Genomic DNA, 23,449 nt, shown 5'->3' with positions numbered 1-23,449 from the left:
CGACTTGATGAGAGCGCCTTGTTTTTTCATTATCGAGCTAAGAAGAAAGAGCGGACTCAGCTGTTACGTGTTGACAGTTTCAGTGAACCAAGGGATACAGCGAAGGCCAGGTAGTCTACTACTTCAAAAGGCCAGAAAAATTGAACATATTAAAAAGTAGGCTTCGAGTGAAGGCTTAATTTGTATTGGCGTGCCATTCGTATAATTAGCCTGATCTCTTAAAGGTTCACCCATACAACCGGGCCTTAGTGGTACTAACGCAAGTAGTGCGTATCCAGTGTTATCTTAGTTATTCATCTATTGAGAACATTGGATATAAGAGAGGCTCTTTCAAGGAGCGGGAACGGATGTTTTACAAGTGGGTCAAGGATGACGTTGTTAATAAGCCATCCAATCATGAAGGCAATCTGAACAAGCTCATTCATGCTAGACAAACTTTATCATTGTCAAACATCCACTACTGGCGACAAGAGACAAATCACAATGTGCAAAATGAGATTCAATTGATCTTCACCGTGCCAACATGATTCAGAAGACAAAGTGTTGGCAATAAGATCAAAAAGTGGGTCCAGTGGAGTTGCCCACACGATCGACAATGAGCACTTGCGGGGTTGAAGCGGACTTCTCATGACTCTAGATTGACGGACACGCGGGAGGGACGGCCCAGTTGACTCATGCACGGCTCTTCATCCGGGTTCGGTGGTTCTCTGCTACCTGACCCTTTGCACGGCAAGTCACTCGGCGTCATTTGACAGCGAAGTTCGCAACCTAGCCTTGATGAAGGAACAACAACGACAATCAGTTACCATTGGTTTCTATGTCTGGAAACCTTAGCGAATATGATAGAGACCCCATATACGAGATGAGCAAGATATGATCTTGGCCCATAGTGGGGTTGCTCGTAGGTGGGGACCATCGTAGATGTACAAATAGTGAAGGGGATGATCATGAAAGTGAGAATCAAGAACTCAGCTGCCATTCTTCATATGTCTTGTCTCACCCAGAGATCTCTCCAAACTTGAAAGTTGCCGCGATGCTGAGCCAATCCAACGACTCTGCACCTTCGGTGGCATTCTTTTGCCCACAGAGTAAGGCCCCAACAGAGGCATACCTTACCCAATTACAAAAATACCTCACTCAGAACTCTCGCCTACAACCTCTTTTAGAGGCCATCATATCACTGAAGGACACATGGGCCACACTCTGCAATGAGTATGCGGACATTGCGAAAGTCACCACAGGCCCACAACATGTCCTCAACCTAGAGCGATGGGTTACCGAAGGCATCTCTGGGCCCGTGTCCAAATCAATGTCTGGTATTCTTTCTTTACCTCTGTTGGTCGTCATTCATATCTGCCAGTACTTCCAATGGCTGGAAATTCACAATCTCACGCACGCCGAAGTGCTACAAAGTCTGAAAAGCGGTGGCGGTGCGCAGGGATATTGTGGAGGCCTTCCTACAGCATTCGCCATTGCTTGCGCTGAAGACGAAGAAAACGTCGTTCGTCTTGCCGGTAAAGCTCTACGCTTGGCCCTCGCAATGGGAGCATTTGGCCAACTTGGGGACGATGAATCAGTTCCTGGAGTGACGACAATTGCGGTGCGGTTGAAATCTTCTCAGCAAGGAAGCGAGCTAATCAGAGATGTTCCTGAAGTAAGTCATTTTTCATCGGTCCCTGCGTAACTTCCCGTCTTACCCATGACCTCAGTCGCTCCGGCCATATTCCGGCCCAGAGATGCCTGTCACATCGTCATTCGATTTCCTTGTTGCGCAATAACTCCGTGCTCACAGTGACTAGTGCTATATTTCGGCTGTAACAGAACCGAGAAATATCAGTATCGTAGGTCCAGCACTCGAGCTCAAGAAAGTGGCCGATAAGGCACGTGATCAGTGCCTGACGGTCACTGATATCCATATCCGCGGCAAAGTACACAATCCAGAGAACGCGTCTTTAGTCAAGGTGCTATTTGATATATGTCAGAGGCATGACGAAATGAGCCTGCCCGATGCCAGGGAGCTGCGAGTCCCTGTGCGATCGAATTTGAACGGCAAACTGGTACAAGGTTGTTCACTGACTCACGAAGCGATAAACGCCACTCTTGCATCCCGCTGCGAGTGGTATCAATTACTGAAGGAGGTATCACGAGATCTAGCAGGAATCAACAACGAATCCCACACATTCGTGTTGTTTGGCTTCGGAGATGTTGTTTCTCTGTTGCCGTTTCACAATGCTCGTTTACAAGTGACAAAAGTGGAAGCTTACACCGCCATCCAGAATGCCGCATTAGATGAATACGAATAGTAAGTAACTCCAAGAACACCAGTGCGCCGTGACCGTATATTTGCCCAAATCAGCATAATGCTAACATTCAATGCTAGTCCCGAGAGCGCCATCGCCATTACTGGAGCTGCATGTCGACTGCCAAAGGCAAACGATCTTGAGGAGTTATAGAACCTTCTTTCCGCCGGGATATCGACTTGCGAAGAGATTCGCCTCGACAGAGTACCCATGCACGAAAGTTTTCGTGCAATGCAGAATGAAAAATGGAAGCCAAAATGGTTCGGCAACTTCATTGATGGAGCAGACGAATTCGACTGGAACTTTTTCCGCTCGAATGTCAAAGCAGCAGCCAACATGGACCCACAACAACGCATCCTATTAGAGCTGACATATGAGGCTCTGGATTCCGCGGGTTATCTCCGCAGACATCGTCGCGAAACCGGCGACAAGGTCGGTTGCTTCATTGGAGCAAGTTACGTCGAGTACGCGGATAACACCAATGCCTACCCACCCACTGCATACTCCGCAGTTGGTACCATTCGGGCATTCCTGTGTGGGAAACTAAGTCATTGCTATGGTTGGACTGGGCCAGCTGAAGTCATCGACACTGCATGCTCGTCCTCTCTCGTTGCCATCAACAGAGCTTGCCGATCCATTCAATCTGGTGAATGCCCAATGGCTATTGCTGGTGGAGTGAACATCATATCCAGTGTCCATAATTACTTAAATCTTGGAAAGGCTGGTTTTCTCAGCCCGACTGGTCAATGCAAACCATTCGACGAGTCAGCTGATGGATATTGCCGAGGCGAGGGAGCTGGACTTGTCGTATTAAAGCCTTTAAAACAGGCTTTGGCAGATGGCGACCAAGTTTTGGCTGCCATATCCGGATCATCCACTAACCAAGGCGGGCTGTCCGAGAATCTTACACTGACGCATCCACCAACCCAAGTGGACTTGTACAAATCCGTTCTCAAGGGCGCCAAAATGAGCCCACGCCATGTTTCATACATAGAGGCACATGGCACTGGCACGTCCCAAGGTGATCCATTAGAGGTCAGCAGCATCAGAGAGGTGTTTGGTGCATCTGATCGTCTAAACAAGGTGTATCTTGGTTCGATCAAAGGCAACACCGGTCATGCAGAATCAGCAGCAGGCGTTGCTGGGCTTGTCAAGGTCATTGCCATGTTGCAGAAGAAGTCAATCCCGCCTCATGTATCATTCAATAAATTGAATCCCAAGATACCCTCTTTGGGCCCAGATAAGATCACTATAGCAAGGAATCTGGAGCCATGGAACACTCCTTTCAGAGCAGCCTTGGTCAACAACTATGGAGCTGCTGGAAGTAATGCCGCAGTTGTTGTTTGTGAAGGACCTCGGAAGGATGTTAGCAAAGCGTAAGTTACTTCAAATTCTAAGACTGTCAAAGCTAATATGTATACCTAGGCGAACCTTATCGCATACGGGCGTAGTATACCCCATCATTCTCTCTGCCTTCACAGAAGAGAGTCTGTTGGCCTACATAAAGTCATTGAGGTCTCATATCAGTCGAACGAATATCGACTTAGCAAATCTCGCTTTCACCCTCTCCGAACGGCGAAAGCGACAACCTATGGCATGGATGACAACCACTTCAGACATGGTTGACCTACTAAATCAGCTTTCTACGGACATCTCACTCTGCGAGATCCCTAGCGCATCCAAAAAAGTGGTTCTTGCATTCGCCGGTCAGAGCAAACAGGTCATTGGCTTGCCGGAAGCCCTCTATGAGTCCAATCCCAGACTACAACACTACATCAATAAGTGTGATGCTATCCTGAAAGAACTTGGATATCGATCAATCATCCCAACTTTGTTCCAGAACACGACTATCGACGACCCTGTTTTGCTACAGACAGGTACCATGGCTGTTCAGTACGCGAGTGCTAAGTGCTGGATCGACGCAGGTGTCAAGCCCGCTTGCACGATCGGGCACAGTTTTGGAGAGTTAACAGCATTGGCTGTGTCGGGTGTGCTCTCCCTTGAGGATGCTCTCAGACTTGTTGCCGTTCGAGCCCAACTTATGGTGACCAAGTGGGGACCAGATAAAGGTACCATGCTTGCCATCTTCGCACCAGTCTCTGTTGTCCAAAGCATCATCGAAGCCGTCGGTAATGAAACTCTTGAGATTGCTTGCTTCAATGCTCCAACTAGTCAGGTCCTCGTCGGAAACGAGATGGCAGTGGCCGATGTGGAAAAGGTTTTGGCGACTCATCCCTCGTTCAAGGGAGTCAGGAGCCAAAGGGTCGATGTTACCCACGGATTTCATTCTGTTTTCACTGAATCCCTCCGTACAGAACTTTCTGAGTCGTTACAATCGTTGTCTTTCAGGGAGGCGTTCATTCCCATTGAACCCTGCACACAACAGCAAACTGATTCAATCACTGCCGAGCACGTGGTGTCGCACCTCCGGAAACCAGTCTACTTTGTCGACGCGGTTAGGCGGATCGAAGAGCGTCTTGGAGATTGCATCTGGCTTGAAGCAGGGTTCGATTCACCTATAGTTTCAATGATCAAGCGTGCTACCGCCGACTCGGATAGGCACTCATTCCACGCCATCAAGACAGCTGGTACTGAGAGACCTACCGAGTCACTTTCCCAAATCACTATCGGTCTTTGGAAGGAAGGGCATGATGTTACTCCTTGGCCCTTCCTGTCCCCGACTGATGCTGGTGTGGAACCCATCTGGCTGCCACCTTATCAGTTCCAAAAAACCAAAGCGTGGCTGGAAAATATAGATAGGGCCACTGAGGTTCAGCGAGAACTTGAGAACCTTAAAACCCAAAAAGTGGAGGTCGTCCCAGCAAATGTTCCTGTGCATCTACTACGCCATGTTGAATCTACTGGTAATACGGAGAAATTTGTCGTCAACAGCTCGGCAACCCGATTCCGTAAGCTAATTAGCGGCCATTCAGTCAGAGGTCGACCACTCTTCCCAGCGTCATTATACATGGAATGCGCGGCTATGGCAATCCGGCTTCTTGGCTGGGAGCTTGGGCCCAAGTCAATGGTGTTTGAGGACCTGTCCTTCAAATCGCCATTAGGTTTCAATATGGACCGCGAAATAGAGCTGATTCTAGAGGAAACAGATAAAGATAGCTGGAGTTTCGTCCTTTCCAGCTCTCTTGGTTCTGGAGATAGCTCAGATCGCGCAACCGTTCATGGAATAGGCAAACTACACCTGGCTAAACAACCTCGGTTTTCGACATACAAACTTCTCCTAGCGGAGCGCATCGAATCAATCCGATCAAGTCCCACTTCCGAAAAGATAATGTGTGGACGAGCATACCAGCTCTTTTCCAAGGTTGTTCATTACGCTGAATCGTCACAAGGAATTGAGAGCATTATCATCAACAAGAATGAGGCGCTAGCTACGATCCACATACCCGACAGCCACATGGGAAGCGATGAGAGTGCGGTAAAGAAGCACTGCGACACTGTTTCTATCGATATGTTCCTCCAAGTCTCCGGCTTGCTCATCAATAGCAGTTCAGCCTGCTCCAGAGATCAGGTGTTCATAACTTCGGGACTCGAAAGCGTCACCATGTCCAAACTCTGCGACTTCAACTCCGTTAAGGAATGGAATGTCTATGCTATCTTCTCGCTCGTCAATGGTAAACATGCGACAGGCGATGTCTTTGTTCTTACCAAAGACAATGAGATCGCCATGACGGCGATCGGTGCCAAGTTCCACCGAATAGAAATAGCGAGAGTTGAACAGATACTCGACGTAGCAAATGGATCGAACATCGATTCAGGACCGAGTCGGCCCCTTTCTCCAGCCAGTTACACGCCCATCACAAGCAAGAATCTTCCGGAGCTAACATCCGACGACTCTTCAGACACTTCGGATTATTCGACCACTTCTTCCTTGGTCGCAGACAGATCTGAAGATTTCGAATCTCGGCTGAGGACGATAATTTCAACCTACATTGGCGCACCAGCGGACTTTATCCCCCAAACCACCTGTATTGGCGACCTCGGTATTGATTCACTCGCGACGATGGAGCTCTCCGATGAACTGAAGGAACAGTTTGGTAAATCGGTTTCTCATCATGAGCTCCAGACATTGAATCTTAGTGCATTGTGCCAGATAGTGTCTGCTGATGCCATGAGAGCCACTAGGAAACGCCCCATCACATCGAGGAAACAAGTCATGTCGACCCCTCCAGTTGCATCTGAGATACGCACGTCAAGACCTAAATCAAATGCGATTGCTATTTCAACACTCAACTCGGCCACTGAAGAGTTTGAAAATGATGAGCGACAAGCCAAGTTGTTCAGACTCATTTCAGAGCTTTGTGGTGTGGATGTTAGTCGCATCCAAGAGAACCAATCTCTTGCTGATCTCGGATTTGATTCTCTTTCCACGACAGAATTGGGATCGAGTTTGTCCGATGAGTTAGACATCAACCTTGAAAGCACCGATGTGCTTCTCGATTATTCCGTAAAAGACCTTATGCGATTGGCTGGTATCACTTCATCAAAGCAAAGTCCCGGGCTTTCAAAACCACCAATTCCGACTGTGAAAAGTGTACCAACAAGCAATTTTGGGGAGAAAGCAAGTATTACGGATCCGTTCAAGTCCCTAGTAGCAGCCGAATCCTCCCTTCCAGTGTACGCTACAGATTGCCAGTATACAGGATATCTGAGTGAAGTTGCGGCTCGTCAAAATGAACTTCTCCTTGCATATATGACAGAAGGGCTGCAAAAATTGGGAGTTGATCTCAGAACACTCAGAATGGGCCAAAAGATTCCCAGCTTCGCGTATCAGCCTAAACACTCCAAGGTAGTTCAGAGGTACTACGAGATTCTCCAGAAGCACAAAGTCATCGAAAAGAAAGGCTCAGACTACGTTCGATCATCCACTTCGTGCAATTTCGCACCTTCTTCTCAGCTCTTGAGCAAATTCTTAGCCGATTTCCCTCAGTACAGCTGCGAGGCAGAACTCATGTCTCTCACCGGGTCGAAGCTAGCAGAGTGCCTAACAGGTACCGAAGACCCCATCAAACTCCTCTTTGGCAACCCAAACGCCCAAGAAATCATCGGGAACTTCTACACCAAGGCACCCATGTTCGCCACTCTGACGGAGCTCCTCGTCGATTTCTTGCTTCGTCTCGCCAAAAGCGCCAACGCGCCAATTAGTATCCTCGAAGTCGGAGCGGGCACAGGAGGAACTACAAAACGGGTCATCGAAGCACTGAGCAACCTCAACCACCCTATCGAGTACTTCTTCACAGACATCTCCCCAACATTCGTCCGCAACGCATCCAAGAAGTTCAATCACCCCGGCATGCAATTCCGAGTACTCAACCTAGAGACTCCCCCTCCCGCGGATCTGATCGGCAAATTCGACATCGTCATCAGCACGAATTGCGTCCACGCAACATCCAACAGAGCTGCAACCTGCCGTCGCATCAAAGAAATGCTAAACGCCCACGGCGTTTTGGTGCTTTCGGAAATCACCACCAAGATCGACTGGCACGAAGTCGTCTTTGGACTGTTGGATGGCTGGTGGCTGGCGAACGATGCCGATCATGCCATTCAACCCCCAGAAGTATGGATGAAGTTTATGCGTCAAGCTGGGTTTCCTAGTGCTAGTTATTCGCAGAGTATATTACCGGAATGTAACCTTCAGAGATTACTTGTGGCTGCTGTAAAAGAGTATCCGGAGCCGGCGCGTTAGACGGAGTTGCTGGCGGCGGGAGTAGAAATGGAGGGTTAGATGTTAGGTGGCTGATAGATAGATCTATTTCCGGATTCTTTTGATTAGGGGTTAGATGGCTCGTATATATACCTTTTCATCTGCACGTACCATCATTCGCCTAGCATAGGGTGATGCCAATTCGATCACAAGGGCATTCAAGTTCAAGGAAGTCATCGTACTACAAGATTCGTTCGGGTCCATCACTCATTTTGGAAAGAAAGCCATGTACATACCATTTTCACCGCCATTGCAGCTGAGTCGTTACTTGACCGTAAGTGGTGGCTGGGTAAGCGGCGGGAGGGAACGGCGCCGCTGACGGGCCGTTGAATAGCTGCATGACGCATAGGCAGCCACGTGATGTACACTTCGCTTCATAGTGCGAATATATCGAAGTAAAGATGAACTCTAGAGTTCTCTTGGTTACTCTTGTGCTGCAGCCTTTCGCCCCTTCTCCAAACCATCTGCCAGCCAATCAGGGAGTGCCAATGAACTTTTCTGAAAACTCATCCTCGCGTTGGACCAAATCGACCGCCTCCCATATCTTCTCCAGTTGGTCCTTCGTCTTCTTAAATCCTGCCTCATGGTTATTCATAGCAACCTTGTACGCTATATAATCTGTTGCTGTATCCACACTGATTATCCCGTTGCCAACATCCATACCATGCGCCCTGACGTCTATTGTTTCATAGTCCGTGTCAGCTGTATAGTCTCCATCGCCATTGTCGTAGTTTAAGTTTGTCTCGAATTGGGAGCGGGTGAAGTTTAGGTCTCTAGAAAGATGTTCCATGATGGCTTGTTGCTTCCGCACAACTTCAAGAAGCTCCTCAATGACCTTCCGATGGTTTGGCCTGGAGTGACTGGGCGGCTTCGTGCCACTGGCTTCATTTTTGGACTCGTTTGCACTCATGCCTGCTGTTGGGAGTGAGGCATTCTAAGTATGTATGACTTGTAATATGAATGTTTGCGCGGAAACTTACTACGTTGCAAGAGGGAATTATGTTATTCGAGTAATGTGAGATGCGATTGCCAGTAACCCCGCTGCTACTGACAAGATAAGTAGGGGCACGTGGATCATGCTGTGCCACATGTACGCCAGATCGGGGATAGTATATATCTCAATACATCATCACATTATCAAGACAACATGCTTGGAACAGTATTTCGTAAAGTAAACTTTTACCCAATAGCCCTAAAAATACGGAGGAAAAAAAACCCCTCTGTTTCTAAGAAGTGATGAAAGCTAAAATACGAAGGGTCACGCCAAATGGAAAAATGAGAAGTGTACCCATTGTTATGGCAAGTATGGAATGAGTCAAAAGTTACATTTGCTTTTAAAAGGAAGTTTTTAAGAAAGCATAGTGAAGCAGAGAACATGTTGTGTCGAAGTGCCAGAGAAACGGACTAATTCTTCATTCTTTTGCACTTAAATATTTCCACATCAAACAAGCCACGAATGATCCGACTAATCTTACACGGACTTACTTTGCATTTAACAACAAGGCTGCCCCCGTACATACCGCATCAACAATAGCCGTTCATGAAAAAAAGGATCGTGCATGACTGTTCAAAAAGCAACATCACGACTCAACAAACAAAAAAAAAGCCCAGAATACAGATACACACACATAGAGAGAGAGATAAGGGCAAGATAAGCATACTTTTATTTCTTGATATATGGCAACAATTACAGCAACGAGGCGCTCAAGCGTAGATCGTGGTATTCAAAAAAAACAAGGGAGAGAAACGACAAAACATATGCATCTGTTCCGCTTCCCTATTTAGTTGCAAGTACCAGATGTCTTGTCACAGCCAGAACCGCAGTGGTCCTGGGAGCTACCGCACCATCCAAACTGCGAGCAGCAGTTACCAAACGGCGAGCCTAGGCAGGTAGCACCGGCAGCCTTTGCTCCGCACTGGCCGTCGGTAGAGACAGGCTTGGAGGGCGAGGTGCTGCCGCCGGTGCAAGTGCCAAAAGCAGAGTTGCAGCCAGTCTTGCAGTGGCCGTCGGTGCTACCGCACCATCCGAAGGAGGAGCAGCAGTTGCCAAAGGGAGAGCCGACACAGGTTCCCTTGCCAGAGCCACATTGGCCGTCGGTAGAGATGGGGGTGCCGGTGTTGCCGCCGCCGTTGGAAGGGGGGGTTACGACTTCGCCGGTCTTGCGGTACCAGTTTGCTTCGGGCTCGCCCATGCACTCGCCCATGGTGACGCCGCGGTAGCCCTTGGACTTGAGGTACTCGAGCATGTAGCCAGTGAGGTTGAGTGCCGTCTGCTCGTGGATGTCGTGGGCAATGGCCAGACGGTCACCAGTGGCTGGGCCACCGGCAGTGGAGTCGAGGATGCGCTTGAAGTTATCCTTGGCGACTTGGATGTTCTTGAGTTGGTTGTAATCATCCTTTGAGATGTGTTAGTATGTGAAACTCATACAAGAAAAAAGGAAAAGATAAAAAGGTTTCACGTACGGTATCCAAGTCAAAGTAGCTGACGACGTATCCGAGCTTCTTCATCACACCCTGGCATGCGGCATTGCAGGATGAGTAAGGGGGACGCATGTACGTTGGGTACTTTCCGATGATGTTCCTGATGGCCATTTCGTTCTTGACCATCTGATCATAGCGCTGCTCCTCAGTGATGACGCTAAGATCTTGGTGCGACCAGGTGTGAGATGCGACCTGGTGGCCCTCAGCAACCATGCGCTTGATGACATTGGCCCACTGAGCAGTAGTGTCAATAGCTCCCTTTCCGATGTTAATACCGGTAACGAAGAAGGTGGCCTTGAATCCGTATTGGTTAAATTGGTCTAGAACACGGTCCGTGTAAATGTAAGGACTAGACGGGTCAGTTTACTGACATGGATGCCTGGAGGTTTCTTGGACAATTACTTACCCATCGTCATAAGTAATGGCGACAGTTCCTGGCTTCTGGCAGACATAGATGCCCTCGCCGCCGTAAGGGACATTGCCCTTCTGAGGACGAGCATCGTTGCGAGTGGAGGCACCACTAGGAGTCTTGTTGGCATCGCAAGCCGGGCCGAAATCGATCAAGCAATCAGGTGCTGAGCAATGGTCCTTGCTGGTTCCGCAATATCCCTTGAAATTGTCAGTGTTATCGCTCCTTGGCGTGATTTCGTAGTCAACAACGTACAGCACCAGAGCAGCAGTAGCCGGCAGCACACTTTGCGTTTCCAAATCCAGGTCCACAGCGACCGTTCTGGCCGCCTTGACGAGTCTCCAAAAGCCCATGTCGGGGCTCAGAAGAGTGACGAAGAGTGCGGGCAGCAACAGGGGCCTTGAAATCGTCCTGAAGGTGGCGAGGAAGACCAAAAAGCTTGGGGGCACCTGGGATTCCTCCTCCATGAGCGGCGACAAGGGGAGCCACCAAGGCGGCAGCAGCAACGTCGGAGAAGCGCATGATGGTAAGAAATATTATGATACTAAGTAGATTAAGCGATAGAGATGATTAGGAAAGCGAGTGGACAGTATGCCAAGACGAACAATGGCAAACCAGATGACGAGCAGCGAAAGCGTGTGGGAAAATAAAAGGCGCCGACGGCAGCAAATACTTATAACTGGGGGTATCAACAATCATGCTGTGGGACGGGGAGGCATGACGATTTAGGAAGCTAACGAGCGCGAGCTAGGTCGGAGATCCGCCATGCATGTATTGAGCCAAGAAGACCGCGAAGGAACGAATACGATGCGGCGCCCCCCCCAGCGAAGACGTGCGGGAGATTCGAAAAGCCGCCGGGCCATTTGCTCTCCACTTGATAGTAGAATTCGTTAGTCGAGTTTTTCCAATCACAGGGGCGGAAATTCTCCAGCCATGTGGCCGTAGTGCCATATTCCGCCCCAAGCCAGCGTCTTGCTTCTTGTACTCTTGACCCAACAGCACGCACGCCCCGTCAACAAAGGCGCGCACACGTTGGAACCCAAAAAAGCCACCCTCTCCGCCGTCAACCGTGCCGTTCGCTGCCGGCTCATGTAATAATAAGGGGAAAACGGGCGCCCTGTTACGTGCCAAGTAAATCGGAAGGCTTGCCAAGCAGCCTTGGAAGACTGGGCCCGCCTACAAATAGACACGCCCGACTCGTGACGTGCCTGGCAGGCTGGCCTCGGTTGTGCGGCTCCACATGCGCCTGGGATACCTACTTATAGTAGAGCGCTGCCGACTATACCGAAGACGTCCTGTTTGTGACATGTGGAGAACGGTGGCAGACTCTCTCGTCTCATTATCTTCCGGATTGGAATCAATACTTTTCTTTTGGTCTCTAGTATCATAACAGTATCATAATAGTCTCCCCCACCACGCTGCACTATTGGTCAGTACCCAAGTACCTCGCTCAGCTCGCCTGGTGCTGTCAAACGTGCAAATGCATTTCGGAAATCCACTGGTACGATATTTACTTGGCTTTCCCCGCTTTGCCTCTGCCCTTGTCTTTACCCCTTCCCGCTCCGCGCCCTCTCGTCGACTTCTTCTTTGGCGAGGCTCGATCCGTCATGTCTGTCAAATCTGTCTCGCCCTCGCTTGCCTCTGCAAAAAAGTGGCTCCGGACGTGCGCATCGCTTTTTCTGGCTGCCTTGCGCCTTGGCGCTGTCCTCCTAGACGGTGGAGGTGATGGTGGGTTTGAGGGCGCATCGGAAAGTGCTCCATTGGACAATTCATTCCCCGTTGAATTGGGTTTACGAGTTAAGCGAGCCGGAGCCTTGGTGCCACGTCCTCTAGGACGGCCACGACCACGACCACGACCACCTGATATGGCAGCTGTAGACTTTCCGTGATCCGATTCAAGTTTTGAATGCTCGTATTCTTCGTCCTCGTCATTCCGGTTTCCCTCGTGCTCGTCTTCTGTGTCTTGGTCGATACTCATTGCTTCATTGTGATCCGGGTCTTCGCTTGGCTCGCTCGGGGGTCGTTGTAACGCTTGAGTAAGTGAGATGGGTGTGCGATGTGCAGTCTCCATGACGGGCGCCCGCAGGTCTTTCTTTTCACCATGGTCAATTATCAGCTCTTCATCCTCTTCCTGGCTCGCGGGCAGGAAACCGCCTGCCATGTCCAGGTCACCCTCGGCTGTCTGATGCGCCTTGTCCGGCATAAAACCGCCACCACCAGAGAGTTGCACATCTTCTCGCACAAAACCCCCCTCAAAGTCAGTCTGAGCCTCGAAAACTTCCCACCGTGACTTTCTCGTCTCAGGCTTTTCCTTTTCATCCTTCGGTGGCAATACCTTTTCTTTGACCGGCAACTCCACATCCTCCCCATACTCCTCCCTCATTCTATTCACGATCCTCAGTCCAGACGCAAACCTCCTCCAAAGCCCTAGCAAAAACTTCTCCCTCTTCTCCCTTTCTTTTCTTCGCTTCTCTGCCTCTTCGGCTTCCCAAGCATCTATAAGCATGTCTTCATGCTCTGCTGCAACCACCACACCTGTGATTACCGGTACAGCGCGCTGTTTACCAAACTCAAACCCCGTACATGCTTCTGCGTAGTCGATGTTGAGCTTGCGGCATATTCGCGCGGTGCCCTTGAGAGGCACGTGAACAGCCCCTTTGGGAACCATTGTTGGAACGTATACATCGATGTTCCCAAATGCGTTACGTGGAATCTTGCCGTCAACAATGGGATCGGGAATGATCCAATCGGTCTGTTCCTTAGAGTATAGGCCCTGCTTCACTTTTCCACCTTCGATGCGTTCGCGCTCCTCAATCTCACGTTTTCGAGTAACGGTGACGGCGCGCATAGGCACGAGCTTGAGCGGTTGCTGACCTTCCAGCACTTCTCGCCCCTCTTTGTGCCACGATTCTTGTGTCTTGCACAACACAATGTCTTTGCGGCGATAGACCGGTTCCGACTTTTCATTGTCACCCTTGCCCGTGACAAAGAACCTGACAATCTTCGCACCGCGTCTGAGAGCTTCCTCTCGTCGTAAATGACGCTCCAGTACATATTCGGTGGAGTTTTTGTACCCCTGTAGCGTCTCCTTGCCACCTTCTTCGTCCATGCCCTTCTTTCTTTCTACTTGTGCAGGTACGAGGTCACCCTCGTCTTCCACTTCGTCCCAAGGCTGGCGTTTATCGTGAGATCGTGCATAAGGTCGCATCAACGATTTACACCAATCCCACTCTTCCCATCGTTTGACTTTCCCATGTTTGTTGTGAATCGGTACCTTCTCCACAGGCATGCGGAAACCTTTCGTTCTACCAGGCCATTGATGTTTGGGTAGGTATCGTGTAGTGACATCCTTTGCACTGCCGTCGGAAGAGAAAGCGATCAAATAGGCCAAGATTTGTTTCGCCTTGTCAGCCGCTGCGCCACGAGCATAGAAATCCATAAGCTTTTCTGGAGAAGCAGCGCTTGCGATAATGGTACGAGGAAGTGGGGATACTGATATGGGCGTGTGTGTCAAGTGTGAAATAGCTTCTGTCCAGTAGGTAGGGTATGGTAGCTCTTCACCGTAATTGCGCGCTTTCGGTGATCTCTTTTGTGGTCTGTTATCCTCAGAGTCCGAAGATATAGATATGACACTACTCAAGTCGCTACTGTCATCCATGCTGACATCGATCAATCCACCCGTCTTCTTTGCAGTAGCGGGTTTCTTAGCCTTACTTTTGGTTGGAGTTTCTTTTTCCGTACTTTGATTATCGGCGGGCTTCGAGTTATTCAACTTTTCAAGGTTCTTTGGTTTACCTTCTTCACTCTGACTCCACCCAAAACCTGCAGGCTGCAGGCTGACCACCATTCGCGCCTCAATACCTAGTCCTCGGATTAGGGCAGTGAAGAGCTGTTCTCCAATATCTCTACTGCCTTGGCACTGTTTTGCGCATTCCCTGAAAGCAGTAATGTCTTCCACACGTTCGCCAAAAGTTTCGGGGTGATTAGGATCGTCTTTCCAAGCCTTGATTTCGGCCTCCAATACTGATGGCGATAGGTAGCCACGCTTTCGTAAGCTTGGGGCTGTGATTTGAAACTTGGACTTCCAGTAAGCAGAGAGATATTTGAGAAGCCTGATCAAAGGGTCACCGGCGGACAGGTTCGGAGAGTTAGGCTCGAGCGGTTCGGCTGCTGCACCCCAGTCGCGGGTCCTCTTGTCACGTTCGGAAGGTTTCTCCCCCTTGCTCTTAGCTTTATTGCGGACGCCCATTCGCTTTTGCGGGCTCTCATATACCTTGACACCCGCCTTGCCACTCTCTTTCCATTTCCCTTTGGTAGCTTCTGGCTCTTTCTTTTTTGGACTGGGTGGTTTCTGCACCACTACCCGGCTGAATCCGTCTCGTATTCCTGCGTCGTTCCAGTACTTCTCTAATTCCCGCCAACACCCAGGGGACATGGCTTGAACCAGAATCTTTTGGACTTCCTTGTCCTGGATCCATGTGTTTCTCATCAAGTTATGGAACATCAAGAATTGTACATGCATACAATGAGTGATGGTCCGTATCTGTCTCTGGACTTTTGATGGGCCCTTTTTTCCATCTGGCTTGGTTTCGAACGCAGTTTTGGGCGCTGCGGACAGCGTCAACGCAATATCTCCAGTGATGATGGGCGCAGGGCCATTGTCTGGCTTTGTGTAATGATGCGTACCAAGCGCATCTTCCCAGTCACCATCTTCACTTTCGTCGCTGTCTTCATCTGGCTGTGCCTTAACCTTCCCTTTGTCTTTGTTTACCCCATGCAATGGTACATCCTCAAATTCATCTTCGGTAGTCTCTGACTCTGATGATTCACTGTCGCCGTCTTCTTCTCCTTCCTCCAATAGAGCCTTTGTTTGCGAAAGCGTGCGCTTGGTCTTTGGTGGCGCATCCAAAGTCTGGAAGACCGACACTTTGCCTCTGCGCGCGGATGCTGGGGGTTTGCGGGTAGTACGTGCACGTTTTGGTGGCGATTCTAGGACGGGCGAGGTAGAGTGCAAGCGCTTTCGCGAAATTATGGGCGGCATGTCTATGCCCGCAGATATCAAACTATGGCGATATCAGGATTAAAGTGTTGTGTTGTTTGTTTGCAAAAGTGAAAGTGCCGTGGCAGGAATGATGACGCAAGGCCCCTGTTGATTTCCGATCGCACGGAACGATCGAGCACAGGGATCCGCCCGTCGCGTACCGCCCTGTCGCGTGGTCACGAGCGTTCTGTCGGCATGTATCCGAAAAGATCGGCCTCTCACGCTTTTTTCTAGAAAATAAAGAACAAAGTTTGGGAGGAGAGTTCGATCTACTGCGCCATGACTTCATTGTATACTACGCACCCGACGGGTTACGCACGACCCACCTGATTGTTTTTGTAGAACTCGACAATCCTCCTTGCTGCTTCTTCTACGGTATCTTTATCCACTGAAAATAGGAATCTAAAATGCCCTGGCATTTCCCCATGATATCCGCGCGCAGCTGCCATTTCCAACCCAAAATCGTAGAGCCTATCCTTGAGGTCGTCTTCAGCCTCCCATGTCGCGCTGTGTAGGCACGCGGACAGGTCGATCCAGAGGAAGAATCCAGCGTTTCTACCCAAGGCGTCAGCTCTAGATAAGGAAAGGCCATAAAACGCCCAACACTTACGCTTTCCTCTCATAGGGAATACCAGCACTATCCAGTGCTTCTGCCGCAATCTTTCGGTGTTCTCGCAGGATATGCGTACTCTTATTGAAGAATTGCAGATGCCACTCCTCATCCTCGAGTATGCATGTAGCGATCGCGTCGGTCATTGGTGACGCGCCGTGAAATCGACTGCCAATGGTCAGTCATCGCTAGCCAAGAATGATGGTAACCTACGATAAAGACTGTACAGCCTGTCCTAGCTCAGTGTTCCTGGTGATCAAGCATCCCAATCTTAGGCCAGCAGCAGCAAAGTCCTGTCAATGGTTTGTCAGGGGTCAGTGGTGCAAAGTGGCATGTCGAATTCCTACCTTGGCCATTCCATACATTACGTGAACGAGGTTATTATCGATGATACCAACCGTATCTAGCGAGAGTACAGATGTAAATCCTGGGCTCGAGGCATCTGTGTGATACACAGAGTAGGCGTAGATCTCATCACTGATAAGGTGTATCTTGTGCTTGTTACAGAAACTCAAGATTGCCTTCAACGCATCTGGAGAATAACATTGCCCTGAACCGTTAGCCTGTTATGCTTTGACACCAAACGACCGCACACGCACCAAGAGGATTGTGCGGGTTGGCTAAAATAAGCGCTCGCACTTTGATACCACTCTGCTCGGCTTGTAGCAGAGCACGCTCATAACACTCGACTGAATCGATACTGAACTGATCAACGTCTCCAAACGAGGCATAAACCAGCTTGCAACTGCGAGCTATGTTAGTCGTGCTGTCTCAAATCTTATTCCAAGAGGAACCCAGCGCACCTTGACATGCTCTGCAGATCTGGAGCGAAGGACCCATAAACCGGCATGCCTAGAAGCAAAGCATCATTCTCCCCATCGGTCATGCACAGTGACAGTATGTCATTTAATGCCGTCACGCCACTGACGAATGAAATATGCTCAATGGCTACGGCTAAGGCTGGTGAGAAGCGCTTGTTGATGAAGGAAGCCATTGCGGCTCTCAAACGCTTGGAACCGAATGGGCCATCATGATACGTCAGAGTCGCTGGCTCGAGAGACGGTATGCACTAAATTATCACTCAGGTACCATACACCATTGTGTCCGTGAAGGCTGACCTTTGTCTTAATATAGTCAAGCGCTTCATCATGCATGAGAAACTGTTGCATACATCAGCACTCTCCATCTCTCTCACGACCTCGTAGTATTCGACATGACGCTCACTAACATTTTCGGCATTTTTAAAAGAAACTAGGCCATCTGGATAGGTGCCTTTGCTGTACAAAGGGCCACGGACTTTGGTGTAGCCAGCCGCCAAATCCAAGGCTGCATACTGACGCCCCCGGGCTGATAGCATGGCTTCTACGCTGTGTTGTTAGTGGTATGTTTGCTGATTGCTAAGGCTGCAGTTTGGTCAAGGACTTTAGGCTACGTACTACGCAAGTCGATGCGGGGCAGATTCAGTACACAACCAGATTTCTGACACACAGCGTGACCCTTGTCATCCCAACCTATTACACTGAATTTATTAGCTCTGGTATCTATCGAAATTAAGCGCTGGCAAGTCGGAGTGGGCGGAACGTGGTGCATTGTGGAGCTTGGCTGGTACCCTTGTTCATGGATGCCTAGGAGGCCGCTCACAATGTAAATCCTGAAGCGTCCTGACGAGCCAGTGCACCGGAGCTGTGAGTCAAACCTGAAATGCTCGCTATCGAAGCCAAAAAAACAACAAGCGTGAGGTTTGCCTCATAAAGTATCCACCTGAATGGTACGGCTGAAGCGGTTGCCTCAATGTAAGGATGACTCGTGACGCTGGTGTGCCATAGGCGGCCTGTAGAGAAGTTACAATATATATCCAGCACGAATTCCTAGCCTGAACGTGAGGCAAGTGGAATATTTCAATTCCACGGCAGTTGTCATTTCATACATGAGACTATTTGTCTAGATTGCATACTTTTGCACCAGAAACCTCCTCTGCAAATCAACAAAACTCAGTGCAGCGTCATCAAAAAAACGAGCTGAAAAGAATTAGACACGCAATCGCGATGACGAAGCCTATTGTAATTCGTAAAGCGTGGGGGCTTTTGGTGAAAAGATAACAAAGGCAGGGTGAAGGTTTCGGGACGCGTTGGCACGTGAGACGAGATGGCAAAACCATTTCTTCGCCAACTACCAAGCAACTAATTCTTGGAGGCATCCAGATTACGCAACACTGAAAGAGACACATAATAGGAAAAGAATTGACAAGATCTTCAAACACTGGCGATGTAAGTAAGTCACGTGCCGAGTTGAGCCGCATAACCCCTCTCCAGATCTCGAAGTGGCATGGTGTCAAGACAGTGGAGGGTTACGCATCCCTGATCGCTGCGCGGTGCCGCCGCATTTTCCTTCGACACGCAACCACCACAATCACACACTTTATTGCATCAAAGTTGCACTTTCATCAATACTAACATGTCCAACTGACAAAACTATAGCTGCAGAGCTCCCAAAGTCACTAAAATGGTCGGCACCTACATCATCAACATAGCCACAGCTCCCCGTGACCTGTGGCTCCTCAGGCAGCCGGCCTCCCCCAGTCCTCTGCCACTGGCATGCACCCGCGAACCCAGATCTCACGCCCTTTTTTCTCTGGGCAGTCCTTCCTCTCCTCCTACACTTTTCTCCCCATTGTTGGTATTCTCTGACCATACAGTCTTGCAACCCTCATTGTCCTCTTCACTGCCTCTGCCGTCCTCGCATACTCCACCATAACCAAGTCTCTTCCTTAGGCATCCACATTCACACCAGAGCATGTACACATTGCTGCTGTTTACAGTGCTGCTCACTGTTCTCCTCCCCCCAGCGGCAGCTTCAGGCCCAATCATGGATCTAACACCGCCTATCAGTCCATTGGACTTGACATACCCAGTAGACGAGCTTTCCGTATGCTACTTTTGCGCCGGCATGCAGTTCGACTTCTGCCAGTGCATTCTGGCTCTGGTAAGACCTGCACCCGCATGTGTGCAACTCCCTCCTAACCTCACCAGCCGCAGATGCCGTACAATTACGTAGCAGCGCCCGAACACCACGCTCCCACGAACATGCCGCCGCCGGATACGCACGAGACGGAAGTGAACTTGACACCGGTCTGGAACTACGTCACCGGCGACCCCAGGCCAGTTTCGAACGAGTACATCCAGCGCATTGATGCGAACGAGACAACTGTGCAGGCGATTACTGTCCAGGCGTACATCAATGGTATATACACTCCGGGCGACCGCTCTTCGTCGCGCCAGACCAAGTCTAGGAAGCGCTCAAGCAGGCGGCAACCTCCTCGCGAAGGTGGCTTCATCTGCAACGAGCCGGAATGCACTGGAGTATTCGATCGTCAGTGCGATCTCAAGTGAGTCTAGTCTCGAGAGTATGCAAATCAGCGTAACTGACCGTCGCTAGTCGTCACCAGAAGACATCCCACTGCAATGAGCGGCCTCACGTGTGCCCAACTTGCGGCAAGGGCTTCATGTACCCAAAGGACCTTCGCAGGCACAAGCCTCAACACCGAGACCCCTCGTCCATCATGGACACCTTTCGCTGCGAACATCCCGACTGCACCAACCTTGATGGCTTCTCGCGCAAGGACAACCTCCAGAGGCACAAGCGAAAGCAGCACCAGCAGCAATAGCTGCTGCGTGACGCACAGTTGACATGTCTTTCCTAGTCGTCGGTTCCTGTTGCTTTGCTCCCTATCTCCTATCTCCTGTCTCCTGTCTCGTATCATCCTGGCGATTAGTGCTGCTTCTTTTTCTCTTTCATGGTAACGTTCAAACTGTTTCGTTGATGTTGATCTTTGACGGCATTGGTATTGAAGGCGCTGCATAATGTTTGTGTTTTCTGGATAATACCCTTCACTGACGGTTGTAGCAAGTGCTGCTTATGACTTGGATGGCCTGGTGCCATGTTGTTTCTTTTTGTTATTCCAAAAGCGTTTCCTTTTTTTGCCTAATGTCCTGGCGTAATATGTAGGCAAAAAGGACTATGCAATCATGTTTCGTCACGTAGCTTCTTAGAAGAAAACATGGTCCGCTAGAGCAGTGGGCCAGAAAGAAACCATGCTCAGCGTGGTTATCAAAAATGTTAGTTGTTATTTGCTGTGTTACTTGTTCGCATTGCCAATGGATTTGTGTCTAGTAGTAATTTCTCGATGATCAGATGACGTCACTGACCCTTGATGTTTGACACTAGTTTTGGAACAACACATTGTTTCCATTATGCTTTTAACCAACCATTGACATTTTCCTATCATAATTTCTCACCGCTCTAAAAAGCTATGTATACGTATAACTGTTAAACAGTTCATCCCAGATCATATAATCATTTGCCTCGTGCGTCAGACTCGAGTATCAATCGACTCCTGATATCACGACAACCCATCATTCCTCACGCGAACTTCTCATTGAAAAAAGCCTTGACGCGATCCCAAACAGGCAATTCTTGACTCTCCGGCTCGTTCAACTTGTGGTATCCCGGCTGCAGAGTCTGAAAAACGCCCTCGGGGTCGTACTTGCGGGCAATGTCCCTTAGCTTCTTTGCGCTCTCGCCATAACTCGCGACTACATCCTGGAACTGGCTCGCATAGTTCATGTATAGGAAGTCGTGATCGGCGCCCATGTCCTTGCTCATTTTTTTGATCTGTGCGACCATGTCTGCGGCGGTCTTGAGCACGAGTTCGTCGTCTTCGGCGTTCATCCATGCGAACGACTGGAGGAGTACGAGAAAAGGGCCGTCGGAGGCGGAGAGGCCAAGGGCGTTGCCGCCGTTCTTCTCCATGTTCTTGAGCTGTGGATCGGTGACCACTTGGATGGTTTGTGCGGGCACCATGCCCGGGATGTGAGAGAGCTTGTCGCCAAACTCAAAGGTGATGTCGGCGAGGCGGTCGATGATTTCACGGTCTGTGAATTTCACAGATACGGTCCAGTAGGACTGGCGCATACCCCTTGGACTGGGTGCTGCCAGAGCCAAGGTCAAGTTGACCAGGCTGTTGATTTTGGTGTTGTCGACAACCGCTGGGACTTTGTTCCACCCGTCGAAAATAGCTGCGTCCGTCTTTGGTTCTGAGTATTGGAGTTCGGCAACTGCGAGTCGCATGCCGTTCCTTGTATCGATGGCAAAGGACAGAAACTGCGCGACCTTGGGGTCTTTGTCGATATTCTTGGCTACGTCGACAAAGGCATCGATGGCGGCTGAGAAACTTTCGTTGGTGAATACTCGGTCTCCGCCATACATGAGGGGGCCGTGAGCAAAAGTCTCGAGATTGAACTGGGTCACGATACCAACGTTGTTGCCGCCACCGCGTAATGCCCAGTAGAGATCAGAGTACTCCGAATCAGGCGTGGCAATCACAATGCGTCCGTCCGCCAGGACGACTTCATACGATGCAACGTTGTCGCATGCCCAGCCACGCTGGTTGGAAAAGTAGGAAATGCCACCGCCTGTCACAAGGCCTCCAATACCAATGTCAGCGACACGGCCACCCACAACCGCAAGGTTGTGTTCAGCCAGGCTGCCGTAAATGTCGCTCCAGAGGGCCCCGGGTCCAATTGACGCAATCTTTTTGTCTTCAGACAGCGTAATGCCTGCCATGCGTTCAAAAAGTACAGTTATGCCTCCATCTGCGCTGGATGAACCTGCAAATTGGGCATGGCCTCCACTCCGAAATGCAAACCGACACTTGTTCGCCTGAGATACACGCACCACATTCGCAACTTCTTGTGCCGTCTCTGGGCGAAATATGCAGCGTGGTACGGGCTCTCGCTGCTGCTGGGACCAGAAGCCGTCAATTGCCGCTTTATAGTCTGGGTCTTCGCTGCCCGCGACTTTGGCAGCGCCGAATTCTCCCAGGAGCGAAGCGCACTAGAGATTGGAAGAAAAAAATTGGTCAGCTGAACAGATTCCATGATCATGATGAAGCTCTGTAAAGATTATGAGGTAGTTGAGAAAAAGGCTTACTGCTGTTTGGCAAGAGTCGGTGGAATTTGCTTGGATTGACTCCAATAACTTTGCTGCGTCGTCTCCTTCTATACCATCGGCAACTATGGCTTGGGAGCTATTTTTTGTATCGGAAGGGTCAGGCGTCGTTTCTGCGAGTGTTGTGAGCGCGATGGCCGCAAAGACCGAGACACTGGGAAGCCGCATGGTGGCTGCTTGTCTGCAACGACTTGTAAGTACTACCGGAACATGCTCAAGCAAATGTTCGAGCCTACCTCGGACACGCACGTGTCTAGTCGGATTGGAAACGTTGCGATGGTGACTGCAGCTACTTGAGTAACTACCACTACTTCTACCGGCTACCTGGCCAGCACATGAACCCGCAATTGTTGTGGGTACCGCCGAAGCTTTATACCTTTGCACTGGTGGTACCTGGTCCTGGAAGCATGCGGCTAGACGCGAGTTGCATACCCACAGCTTCGTTAGACCCTGCATAGCCTGATTTTGCAGAAGCCGGGTATCCAGGCCCCGAAAGTCTACTTGTGCTAATCCCTGAGGAAGATTGGTCGACAGCTTGGTCTCGCAAGACGCCATGCGGCGGGGTGTGAGACGTACGCGCTCAGCTGCTTCAAGACCCGAGTAACCCGGCTTTGCGGAAGCAGCTAAAAAATGTCCCGAAAGTCCATCTGGGTTGACCCTTGAGGAAGTTTGGTCGACACTTTTTTATCCAGAAAGGAGCGATGGACCGGCTTACAATGAGTAAGAATGATTGAGCTCTCTGAATTCACGCTTGTCGGCCGAGCTCGACTGCGTCTTTGTTGTGGCCATTCTGACAGGACTCTCGATACAAGGAAACCCTGAGCCCTTGCAGTCCCTGCCGTGTGCTGATCATAGTACACGTCACGTTTGGTTGTTCGGT

The 23,449-nt window shown here is 50.0% G+C and overlaps 9 protein-coding genes across 9 annotated transcripts; 4 read left to right on the top strand and 5 right to left on the bottom strand.

Moving 5' to 3' along the window:
* Window positions 1-1,540: 1,540 nt before the first annotated feature.
* COCCADRAFT_34414 (uncharacterized protein) lies at window positions 1,541-8,004 on the top strand (the record flags this gene model as incomplete). Its single annotated transcript, XM_007711341.1, has 5 exons — window positions 1,541-1,680; window positions 1,710-1,798; window positions 1,852-2,252; window positions 2,454-3,676; window positions 3,726-8,004. 5 exons carry the CDS (start codon window positions 1,541-1,543, stop codon window positions 8,002-8,004), a joined length of 6,132 nt encoding a protein of 2,043 aa, XP_007709531.1.
* A 493-nt stretch (window positions 8,005-8,497) lies between these two features.
* Window positions 8,498-8,932, bottom strand: COCCADRAFT_24004 (uncharacterized protein; the record flags this gene model as incomplete). Its single annotated transcript, XM_007711335.1, has 1 exon — window positions 8,498-8,932. One exon carries the CDS (start codon window positions 8,930-8,932, stop codon window positions 8,498-8,500), a length of 435 nt encoding a protein of 144 aa, XP_007709525.1.
* Window positions 8,933-9,803: 871 nt separating this feature from the next.
* Window positions 9,804-11,434, bottom strand: COCCADRAFT_88937 (carbohydrate esterase family 4 protein; the record flags this gene model as incomplete). Its single annotated transcript, XM_007711366.1, has 4 exons — window positions 9,804-10,418; window positions 10,486-10,852; window positions 10,910-11,112; window positions 11,168-11,434. The coding sequence occupies 4 exons, from the start codon at window positions 11,432-11,434 to the stop codon at window positions 9,804-9,806; spliced, it is 1,452 nt and encodes a 483-aa protein (XP_007709556.1).
* A 473-nt stretch (window positions 11,435-11,907) lies between these two features.
* On the top strand, window positions 11,908-12,177 carry COCCADRAFT_89007 (uncharacterized protein; the record flags this gene model as incomplete). The annotated part of the gene is made up of 1 exon (XM_007711365.1): window positions 11,908-12,177. A coding segment is annotated over one exon (270 nt), but the record flags the coding sequence as incomplete, so codon positions are not given.
* Window positions 12,178-12,422: 245 nt separating this feature from the next.
* On the bottom strand, window positions 12,423-15,953 carry COCCADRAFT_88906 (uncharacterized protein; the record flags this gene model as incomplete). The annotated part of the gene is made up of 2 exons (XM_007711364.1): window positions 12,423-12,667; window positions 12,707-15,953. The coding sequence occupies 2 exons, from the start codon at window positions 15,951-15,953 to the stop codon at window positions 12,423-12,425; spliced, it is 3,492 nt and encodes a 1,163-aa protein (XP_007709554.1).
* Window positions 15,954-16,264: 311 nt separating this feature from the next.
* Window positions 16,265-17,920, bottom strand: COCCADRAFT_88993 (uncharacterized protein; the record flags this gene model as incomplete). The annotated part of the gene is made up of 8 exons (XM_007711363.1): window positions 16,265-16,508; window positions 16,564-16,731; window positions 16,777-16,856; window positions 16,911-17,113; window positions 17,163-17,308; window positions 17,367-17,632; window positions 17,682-17,723; window positions 17,792-17,920. The coding sequence occupies 8 exons, from the start codon at window positions 17,918-17,920 to the stop codon at window positions 16,265-16,267; spliced, it is 1,278 nt and encodes a 425-aa protein (XP_007709553.1).
* Window positions 17,921-19,065: 1,145 nt separating this feature from the next.
* COCCADRAFT_88960 (uncharacterized protein) lies at window positions 19,066-19,317 on the top strand (the record flags this gene model as incomplete). Its single annotated transcript, XM_007711362.1, has 1 exon — window positions 19,066-19,317. The coding sequence occupies one exon, from the start codon at window positions 19,066-19,068 to the stop codon at window positions 19,315-19,317; it is 252 nt and encodes an 83-aa protein (XP_007709552.1).
* A 39-nt stretch (window positions 19,318-19,356) lies between these two features.
* COCCADRAFT_88976 (uncharacterized protein) lies at window positions 19,357-20,227 on the top strand (the record flags this gene model as incomplete). The annotated part of the gene is made up of 3 exons (XM_007711361.1): window positions 19,357-19,545; window positions 19,593-19,948; window positions 19,999-20,227. 3 exons carry the CDS (start codon window positions 19,357-19,359, stop codon window positions 20,225-20,227), a joined length of 774 nt encoding a protein of 257 aa, XP_007709551.1.
* Window positions 20,228-20,982: 755 nt separating this feature from the next.
* Window positions 20,983-22,737, bottom strand: COCCADRAFT_2716 (uncharacterized protein; the record flags this gene model as incomplete). Its single annotated transcript, XM_007711324.1, has 2 exons — window positions 20,983-22,455; window positions 22,552-22,737. The coding sequence occupies 2 exons, from the start codon at window positions 22,735-22,737 to the stop codon at window positions 20,983-20,985; spliced, it is 1,659 nt and encodes a 552-aa protein (XP_007709514.1).
* Between the last annotated feature and the right edge of the window lie 712 nt (window positions 22,738-23,449).

Source organism: Bipolaris zeicola (assembly GCF_000523435.1).
Source record: "Bipolaris zeicola 26-R-13 unplaced genomic scaffold scaffold_28, whole genome shotgun sequence".
NCBI classification, from domain to species: domain Eukaryota; kingdom Fungi; phylum Ascomycota; class Dothideomycetes; order Pleosporales; family Pleosporaceae; genus Bipolaris; species Bipolaris zeicola.
Note: the sequence above shows the minus strand (reverse complement) of the source record. Positions and strands in the feature narration are given on the sequence as shown.